General features: G+C 43.8%; 1 protein-coding gene across 1 annotated transcript in view; it reads right to left on the reverse strand.

The window, feature by feature from the left end:
- Positions 1 to 10379, reverse strand: part of EEA1 (early endosome antigen 1) — a 120164-nt gene extending 109785 nt beyond the window's left edge. Inside the window, exon 1 of the mRNA XM_039236606.1 lies at positions 10160 to 10379. Within this exon, the coding sequence (XP_039092537.1) occupies positions 10160 to 10183 (24 nt within the window). The 5' untranslated portion in view covers positions 10184 to 10379. The remainder of the gene's footprint in view (positions 1 to 10159) is intronic.
- Between the last annotated feature and the right edge of the window lie 421 nt (positions 10380 to 10800).

Genomic DNA, 10800 nt, shown 5'->3' on the forward strand with positions numbered 1-10800 from the left:
AAGTTTAGAATCCTTGAAAATAAAAATCATTTGGGGGCGCCTGCGTGGCTCTGTTGGTTAAGCGTCTGACTTTGGCTTAGGTCATGATCTCACAGTGGATGGGTTTGAGCCATCGAGCCACACATCAGGCTCCACGCTGACAGTGTGGAGCCTGCTTGGGATTCTCTCACTCTTCCTCTCTCTCTGCCCCCTCGCCCCCCCTCCCCAACTTGTGCTTTCTCTTTCTTTCTCTCTCTCAAAATAAATAAACTTTAAAATAAAATAAAATCATTTATTAGAATGTGGCCTAAGGATGGCAAATTTCATTCATGCGCTTAATATTTAATTAGTTTCTGGGGCGCCTGGGTGGCTTAGTCGGTTAAGCGTCCGACTTTCGCTTAGGTCATGATCTCGCGGTTCGTGGGTTCGAGCCCCGCGTCGGGCTCTGTGCTGACTGCCAGCTCAGAGCCTGGAGCCTGTTTCAGTCTGTGACTCCCTCTCTCTCTGACCCTCCCCTGCTCATGCTGTCTCTCTCTCTCTCCTAGAAATAAATAAATAAAATTAAAAAAAAAAAATTTAATTAGTTTCTGCTTCCTCCACTCCATATTCCTCAGGAAGCAGTCTGTGCTCCCTGCTTCTACTTCCTTACTTCCCAATTTATCCCTATGACTCTCCTGAAACTGAACAAGGTATGACTCAACTGTTCCATTCAGTGGACACTTGTCAGTCCTTATTTGACTTGACTTCTCTACATCTGTACATATCTAATGCTAGCCTCCGCTTGTTTCCTGAGCTCTGGACCTATATTTCCACCTGCCTCACAAACTTCTCCACTGTGATGGCCACAACTCTAGTTCACATTCATCTTCCTCCCCAAACCTGCTCTTCTTCCTCTACTCTTTACCTTAGTCCATTCCATCATCCTCTCAGCTACCCAAACTACTCACAAGTCCAAAAACCCTATCAATTTTACACCTTAATTTTTTAAAAAATCATTCTATTCTTTCTCTATCCCCAAAGCCATTGTCTAAATTCAAGCTTTAATCATCTCCTGAACTGAAAACTAGAGATCCAGAAATTCTGATTCAATGGAAGAATTTGGATAAGAATTCCAAATGATTCTAATGTACACTTTTAGGAACTAAAAAGTTGTTATTTTCTAGCCAGTCTCTCCCCTAAGGTAGCCACCCCCTCTACACAGCCACCAAGTAGTCAGCATATATTAGTGAAAAAACCACCCAAACATCAAACACTAACTTAGATCCTTCCCACTAAAAAAAGAAAACAAAATCCCCACCATATGAGAGCTCAAGCCGAGTAGACAAATAGTCAAGTGAACAAATGACTAAATAAATAAATAAATAAATAAATAAAAATAAAAATTTTTCTAGAGATCTGAAGTGTAATAGCTACTACATACTACATGTGTGCTGAACGCTAGATACTGTGGTGAGTGTTTCACGAACATTATTTCATTTAATCCTTCCACACACTGTGAGGTACATAATCTCCACTTGCAGATAAAGCAACTGGGTCTCAGAGAGCCTGAAATTTTGTACGAGATCTCACCTTCAGGAGTGGAGGAGCCCAGGGCTTAAATGACGGTCTATCACCAAAAGCCTGTTCTCCTAATTAGGAGGGGATGTCTGGGGAGAAGGAAAAAAAAAAAAAAAAAAAAAAAAAAGGCAAGCAAGCAAGTCCCAGTGTCACTGAACTGATGAGAGGACTACAGGTGATGGCAGGACACTGCGAGCAGAACGCAGCACTTCTGCAGAGGAAGGAAGGGATAATTCACCCAATTTTTTACCTGGGAAAAAACTTCTTGGAGGGTTTTCCTTACTGCAGATTCCACCATTTAAAAACTTTCCATGGCTCTTTCTCGTCTATGGCATATCGTCCAAAACCCTTTCCAGTCTCCTCTTTGTAACTACCCCCATCCACATACAGAAAAATTCACAGTTCCCCTAATGCTGTGCTCAGCTGCTTCATGCTCTTGCATTTGCTTGGTCCCTGTCTCTGAAGGTGGCTTCTCTCCCTTGCTCCTCTTTGCCTGTCACCACCAGCCTCGTGGAGGCCTTCCTTCAACAGCCTCCACTCCTGGTCTCCACCCACCCCTCCCCTCATAGAATTACTCTTTCTTTTGTGCTCACAAACTCTTCCTCTGTGTATCAATTAACACTTAACACATTACTTTGGGGTTTTTTAAGTTTTTATTTATTTATTTTGAGAGAGAGAGAGAGCACACGTGAGCAAGAAAGGTCAAGGGGAGAGAGAGAGGGAGAAGGAGAAGGAGAGAGAATCCCAAGCAGGCGCTGCAATGTCAGCCCAGAGCCTAATGTGGGGTTTGAACTCACAAACTGTGAGATCATGACCTGAGTCGAAACCGAGAGTTGGAGGCTTAATAATAATAATAATAATAATAATAATAATAATATTAAGGAGACAGAGGAATCAAGTAACTTGCCCAAAGCCACTCGGCTAGTAAATGGGAAACAAATATCACCCTAGACCGTCTGGCTCCAGAGTTCAGACTATTAACCACTAATTACACTGTCTCTTTAGCGCAAGCAAAAGACCATCAGTATAAGAAGAGAAAACTTTGTTCGAGGCCTGGTTCTTTTCTATCTTTTATATCTCAATCTCTATTCTTAACTCACTAAAAATAAATTGACACAGAGAGACTATAATCCCACTTTTTAAAATTTGTTTAATAAATTAGTAGTAACTGCATCAAACTGAAATGTGTAACCAATCTAGGAAGGCTTCCCTAACATCTCAGTTGAGATCAGGTCCCTCTTGCTGGATGCTCTTGGGGCTCCCTGTGCTTTTCCTTCCTAAGACGCCCCCCACATGGCCATACAGCTATAGGATTTTTGGACAGTTCCTCTTACACCAAGCTCCACAGCGGTTCATGTCTCTTTTACTCATCAGTGTACTCTTTTACTCCACAGCACACAGTGGCCCCATACTAGACATGTGAGGAAGAGGTATGTTCCGAAGGTCTTCCCTATGCATGCACTGTCGTCATTCTAATGCAAATTATAATTTCTTAGTGCCTAAAATATCAAAATCTCTCATATCTCATCTCTACCTATACTCTCTTGTAGTTTTAATACATCACATGCAACACTGACAAATTAATTTTCCCTAAAACATTCCTTTCAATATTCGTTCAACAACTTTTTAACTCCAACTTTGTGCCTGAAGAAAGCCAGAATGTCCTTCCAAAATCTGCCACTTTAGCAGAGTGGTTATCTTTAATTAAAGGCACTAACACAGCAGGTGTAAGAACACTCTGGCCCTCTTTTTTCCTCTTGAAAGCAAGAGATAAAACTCTCATCTGAAAGGCATCCTCGCTGTAGTAGGAGGAAAAAAGATATTCTCATCAGGAGACACAGAGAATTTGGGGCTGAGAAATCTGCATAAACAAACCTTGTTAAACTAACCCTTATCTTCTTGGCTACTTCTTCACCATTTACTACCCCTAACCCAAACCCCTCTGTCTTGTCAGTTCTTCGCGAATGTACTGTTTCTTCGTCTAAAAGGTATAAATGCCTGTTCTGGTCACTTCTTTGCGTCCTCATACTCTTGTGAATCCTCTCACATACATGTAAAAATTTAATAAAACTTGCATGGTTTTCTCCTGTTAATCTGTCTTATGTCAGTTAAATTCTTAGGCCCAGCCAGACACCCAAAGAAGGTAGAGGAAAATTTTGCCTCTTCTGCATACCAATTATTTTTTACTGCTTAATAAAACCTTTTTTTTTTAAGATTTTATTTTTAAGTAATCTCTACACCCAACATAGGCTCAAAGTCACAACCCTGAGTTCAAGTATTACATGCTCTTCCAACTGAGCCAGCCAGGTACCTCCCTGGCTTAATAAAATCTTATTGATTTCATAATGCCCACAGAATAAAGTTCAGAATGTCAAATATGTCTGCTGAAATAAACAAGAAGGAAAGCTACCCCAGATCTGGGTCTCTAATAACAATCCCTACTAAAAGAAATGGGGCTCCTCAGAGAAATGGCTAATTTCAGGTTTAGGAAAGAGTAATGGATGAGCTAGAACACACTGTTATACCAGAAAGTAAGAAAGAGCTTTAAAAAAAATTATTGGAAACTGTTAAGGACACAGGGGCCGCCCTAACAGGGCTCCCAGTGTTCAAATCTGACACAGTAACAGCACCAAAATAATTAAAATAACTCATCACTTATAAACCATTTTTAAAAACTGAAATTAGTAAAAAAAAAAAAAAAAAAAAAAAAGAAAANAAAAAAAAAAAAAAAAAAAAAAAAGGAAACTGACAGGGAGGAAATAGAGAGAGAGGGAGAGAGGGAAGGAGGAACAGGAAAGCCAATGACCAAATGGTGAAGGAGAAGGAAATGTCAGAGTGGGAAAATCATCATTTTGGCAGTCATTATGGTGAAGGCTAGACAGGCAATGAACAACGAAGAATGAACAATGGACACTAAATTTAAGGGAAATTTTTGATAAGGTGCAAGGTATTTGCATAGTCTTATACGGAGATGCCTATTTACTGCAAAAGAAGAAAAAATAGTATTATACAATCCAAAACGGGCTACACATTGACCTTTGACAAGGTAATCAAATCTCACAGCACCTATGAAGGACAGAAAGATACCCTGGGCCTCTAGATGTGAGGCAACATCTTCTAGGCAACGTTCTGGCCAAGAATGCATCATCTCAATCTAATCACAAGAAAATATCACATAAACATAACATGAAGAACAGTGTAGGGGGAAAAAGCAGGAGGGGACCTGTACTCTGCATAAATACAAATAGTGTGGAAATGTTCCAGATAAAAAGAAACTGTAGCAATATGACAGCCAAATACCTAATCCTAACTGGACCCTAAACTGGTGAGGGCAAAATGTTACAAAAAACATATCAAATCAATTGACAAAACTGGATATAGACAGTAACTGAACCAAAGTAAATTTACGAAGTTGGCAACTATACTGTGGTTATGTAAACAAATATCCTTATTCTTCACTGAAGTATTCAGAGGTAAAAATAACTGGTCCTCAAAAGAGAGAGAGAGAGAGAGAAAAGACACAGAGAAGAGAGAAGAAAGTAAGAAAAATGTTTCTGGCAGGGGCACCTGGGTGATCAGTAGGTTAAGCATCTGACTCTTGATTTCAGCTCAGGTCATGATCTCACAGTTCATGAGTTCAAGCCCCACATCTGACAACCTACTTGGAATTCACTCTCTCTCCCTCTCTCTCTGCCCCTCCCCTATCCTCTGTCTCAAAATAAATAAATAACCTTAAAAAATTTTTTTAACTGTTCCTTGTATTATTTTATTCTTGCAACTTTTTCTAAGTTTGAAACTCGATCCAAATAAAAAGTTAAAAGTTAAGTATGTATTCAGCTAGGCCTATACCACCCAATACAGTAGCCATTAGTGACATAGGGTTATAGAATAGTTGAAATATGGTTAGTACAAATTGAGTTATGGTGTTAGTGCAAAACATACACCAGATTTCAAAGACCTAGTTAAAAGAGAGAGAGAGAGAGAAAATGTAAGATATATCATTAGTAATTTTTATATTAAATATTTTAGATATACGATCAAAAGAAATATATTTTAAAAATTAATTTCGCCTTTTATTTCTTTTTACTTCTTCTTACTTTAAATGTGCCTACTAGAAACTTCAAATTACACATGAAACTCACATTTGCATTAAACAGGGATGAGCTAGACAATTGAGAATCTCCACAATGGAGTATCACATCATCTTTGTAAATTTCTCTCAATTTCTCTGTGCTGTAAACAGATCCTCTCTCTCTAAAAGTCACTTGGTTTAAGCTACTTGAGTGTAAGGACTGTACTGCTGTCTCCCCAGTTTCTAGTACATAGCAAGTGTTGTAAATATCTGCTTATTGAAAACTAATATGTAAAGGAAGGAGGGAGAAAAGGAAGAATGAACTCATTCCCATCTCTGTGTCCTTACTTATACTGTAACTCCTTCCTAAAAGGAAACTTTCCTAAGACCTCTCCTAAACACACACATTCTTCAAAACCCCATCTCATGCTCATTTTCCCCGAGGAGACTACCCACTCACACAGGATCATTCTGATCTTTCCTCTTCTGCACCACTACAGCCTTCGTTATGTCATTTTCTTTGGTACTTAATCATATCCTTGAGGAAGAAGTTATGTTTCATATTTTCCCAATATCTTCCACTGTGATTAATAGAGTGCTAACCATATCAATTGAGCAGTAGGGGAAAGGGCAACAAAGTGCCAGAAAAAGAGAAATGAATTGAGTTGGGAAAATCTGGCTCTTGGCTCAGTTTTGACATCTACTAACCGTGTTGCCTTAGGTAAATCACTTAATCTGTTTCTACTTCCTCATTTTTAAAATCAGATAGACCTGTTGACCATAAAAGAAGCCTCTTATTTCTACAATTCTAGAATAATTAAAACTAAGTCCATTTTTTTCTTTTTTTCTTTTTTTTAATATTTTTATTTATTTCTAGGAGAGAGAGAGAGAGAGACAGCGTGAGCAGGGGAGGGTCAGAGAGAGAGGGAGATACAGACTCTGAAACAGGCTCCAGGCTCTGTGCTGGCAGTCAGCACAGAGCCCAACGCGGGGCTCGAACCCACGAACCGCGAGATCATGACCTAAGCAAAAGTCGGACACTTAACCGACTCAGCCACCCAGGCGCCCCAAGTCCACTTTTTTCTTTAGCAATGTTATTGGTATATACCAGTGAAAGGAAAGCTAATACTCTAAACCACGATAAATTCCTTAAGAAAGAAATAGCAATGAAGTTTACATACTGCCTAAAGTACTAATGCTGATCATCTATCTGGTCATCAAGCACTTTATTTAATTCTTTTTCAGATTTTATTTTTTAAATATTTTTAGCGGTTATTTATTATTGAGAGACAGTATGAGCAGGGGAAGGGCAGAGAGAGGGGTATACACAGAATCCGAAGCAGACTCCAGGCTCTGAGCTGTCAGCACAGAGCCCAACACAGGGCTCGAACTCACAGACCACAAGATCATGACCTGAGCCGAAGTCAGACGCTTAACCGACTGAGCCACCCAGGTGCCCCTTTAAGATTTTATTTTTAAGTAATCTCTATACCCAACGTGGAGCTCAAACCTACAACCCCAGAGATCAAGAATCGCACACTCCACCAACTAAGCCAGCCAGGCGCCCCATGGTCATCAAGCACTGTAAATCCATACTTCTCTTCAAAGGACCATTAAGCAAAATAGTCAATACATACATACTGAAGCTACCATAAAAAAACTTTTTTTTTCTAATTCAGACTCTTTCAAGCCTCAGAAAGATCACTTACAGTAGTAAGCTAATGGGGAAAAAAAAGGGGGGGACAGGGAAGAAAACAGAAACATTTTCTGTAAAGTATCCTGGGACCTTATTGGTGATGTTCAGTGACTCAGTTACAACTGATTGTAAGCACATTGTCTGTTTCTTCTTTAAAAATGCTTTCTAAAGGACACTATTCAGAAGAAAATAACAGCTAAAATGAAAAGGTCATCTAAAAAGAGAATGTTAAAGGAATACAATATTAAAGCATGGAGACCATTTCAAACAAATCTCTAAATTAGCAACTTCCATCTTAATCTTATTTCTTATTACCTCTGCTGAGAAATAAGATTATCAGGGTGGGGTAAAATAAAATGGTTGCCATGTTACATAATTTAAAGATTCTAGTTATACTTGTTGGTAAATACCACCTGTGGACTTAATAAAGTATACACTGTGGGAACATGACCTCCTATCAGAGGTTTTCCTGATGGTCCCAACATCCTGACACAGAGTGGCACTCAGGGCCACTTTGTAATTACTTTTAAATGTCTACATCCCCAATGTGGCTGTGAGTTTGAAAGGGCGGACCCCCATTATTAAGTGCTTCCCAGCCCCTTGCATATGTCTGACATTTACTGACACTCAATAAATACACAAGAAACAAAAAGTAACTGGGCATCATTTCAAATTTTATATGTATAAAAGAGTGTACATATTTTACACAGTGGTTCTCAATCAAGGGCGATTTTGTCCATAGGGGAAAATGGGAAAGCATGGTGATATTTCTGGTTGTCACAAGAGGGGAAAGGGAATGAGGGAAGGGTGCCACTGGCCTGAAGTGAGTAGAAGCCAGGGATGCTGCTAACCATCTCAGAATGCAAAGGACAGCCCCCCACAACTAAGAATTATCCAGTCACAAATGTCAATAGTGCCTTGGTTAAGAAAGTTCAGTTTTCAACTGACTTAGTCATGTGATGACTCTACCTCACATCTTAATAATAATCAGAATAAATTCCAATTTTGCAATTTTAATTAAAACTTCTGTAACAGTTGATGTGTACGTGCCAACACGTGGTCTTTATATAAAAATAGTCCTTATATAATGGTAATGCTTCACAACATTAAACCAAGAGTACTGGAAAATATCCCATATTGCTGAAAACTAATCTATAACTGGCAGAAACTACTCTTTTTTTAAAATGTATTAATCTTTTTTTAATTAATCTCTACACCCAACGTGGGGCTCGAACTCACCACCCCAAGCACGAGAGTCGCATGCTCCCCGGACTGAGCCAGTCAGGCAACCCTACCAGAAGCTGCTCGTGTAAGTCAGTAAACACTTTGTTTTATTTATAAAATTTAAAGCAAACCATTTTCAGATGTGGAACTGTGACAGAAACACAATCTGAAGCATGAGATCATCAGTTCCTCCAGGTCCCATAAAAGAAAAATCTCCACGTACTACAAGCAAATCCTGCCCAGATGTCTTTACTATTGAGCACAGGAACTGGCAGCGAGGGTAAAGGGCATGCCCTTGCTGCTGCCAAAATCATCAGCTTATCAAGATTTTTAAAAACTCTGATAAACCCACTGCAAAAAAAAAAAAAAAATCATCAAATGTCAATACAGGGCGGTAGACACAAAAGTTAACTATTTCTGCCCCTGATGGATGACCAAGTTTCACATGACTTGAACATTTCACAAAGCCAGGCCGGTGCCAAGAACACTCCCTTTCCATATAGTGGATGACTCAACTGTCTTTGGCACATTCCTTGGCCGAATACTACAAATTCACTAATTTCTTTCGTCCTTTGAACCAGTGAGGCTACTCCCTCAGCAACCAACTGAGACTAATGAGTTTGGCCCCAACTTTTCAATCACTTACATCTGGTTGCACCCTAGCACTTTCCAAAAAAAACAAAAAACAAAAACTATCCAAAACAAAACCTTGAGTACAATAACTCTTGTAGGAAAAGATACCCTATTATTCCAGGAACTGATATCTAAACAACACACCCACAGCTTTCCGATGTTCTTATTTTTATATCTTATGGGTTTTCTTCCCACCCCACCCCACCCCACCCCCCGATTTCCAATAGGGAGACCGTGGCAGACAGTGAAGGACTAAGTGTGTATCACTGGATGAGGCTTCCTGCGAATTTATTCTTGGGAGAGCTCAAAAAGGGTCCTGGGCTGGGAGGGGGAAACGCGTTTTTACTGGGGGGAGGAGGGGCGGGAGGGAGAAAGTTTCCAACCGTGAGTAAGATCTTCTTTCTCGGCTGACTTTGCCCGTAAGTGTCGGTACCACGATCGGGCCCGAGCTAGGCCGGGTTTCACCACATCGGCCCGCCGCGCCGTCCGGCTGAGAAGCCGCAGCCGAGGGTGGCAGGTGCGTGCGGAGTTGCGGGGCGCCGAGGATGCAGAGGCTGAGCAAGCCTCCCGCAGTCTCCCACGCGGCGCTCCCCGCCCGTCTGGGCGCACTAACTCTCCGTCTGCGCGGCCATTCCCGGAGCGGGAAGGAACGCGCCGGCACCACACCCTCCCGCCCCGCCGCCCGCCGCGCTGACAGCCCCGCGCGGGAGCGCGGCGCGGGGCCTGGGCGCGCGGGTAGCCGGGGACTCGGCGCCGGCCCGGGCTCCGGCCTGCCGCCCGCCGCCGCCCCACCCGCCTCCGCGGCCCGCCCCCGGGACGGACGGCCGAGGCCTACCCGCCTCCCGGGCTGCGGGGCCTACAGGAGGTAGGCGCCCGCGCTGGGGAGGGGCGCCCGCGCCGCCGCCCGGGCTCCTCAGCTCGGCGGCGGCGGCGCCCGCAGCCCCGGGCTCGGGCTCTCCCGCTCACGTGCTGCCGGAAAGACGATTTCACTCTCTTACCCTCTGCAAAATCCTCCTAAACATGGTTTAAACACCACCCGGGCCGCCGCGGTGACTCTCCGGACCTTACGCGGGACCACTCACTACTCGGGGGTGCGCGGGAGGGAAAGACTGAGCCGGGAAGGGACCGGGGAGGAGGTCGGGGCGAGGCGGTGGCGGCAGCCGCTCGGGCGGCCCCGACTTCCCCACAGGCGGCGAGAGGGAGCGCGCGCGAGCGAGAGACGAGGTAGCCAGCGAGCGCCCGCCCGCCGGCCGGGCCGCCCCTGTAACTGACAGCTGGGCGGACCCGCCCGCCGCCGCCACGCCCTCCCGGCCTGTCCATCCGCGGGGGGCGGGGCCTTAAGGGGCCCGGCCCGGGCCTGTGACCAATCCGAAGCGACGGTGGCGTGGGCGGCTGCGTGACGGACAGGCGGCAGGACGCTGGCGCCGCCGCTCCTTCCGGCGGGCAAAGGGACGCCGCGGCCGCCGAGCGCACGCCCGCGCTTCGTCAGAGGCCGTGCCCGCGCCCCGACCGCGTGCCCGCTGGGGAGGCGGGTGGGGAGACCTGGCCTGCGGCCTGGGGTGATCCCAGACCTCGGCGGCGGGAGGGGTTGCTGGGAGGGTACCTGCAACCGCACCTCAGGCTGCTTGGTCAGGTTTGT

Source organism: Hyaena hyaena, unplaced genomic scaffold (assembly GCF_003009895.1).
Source record: "Hyaena hyaena isolate Hyena2069 unplaced genomic scaffold, ASM300989v1 scaffold_113, whole genome shotgun sequence".
In the NCBI taxonomy this organism is placed as follows: Eukaryota; Metazoa; Chordata; class Mammalia; order Carnivora; family Hyaenidae; genus Hyaena; species Hyaena hyaena.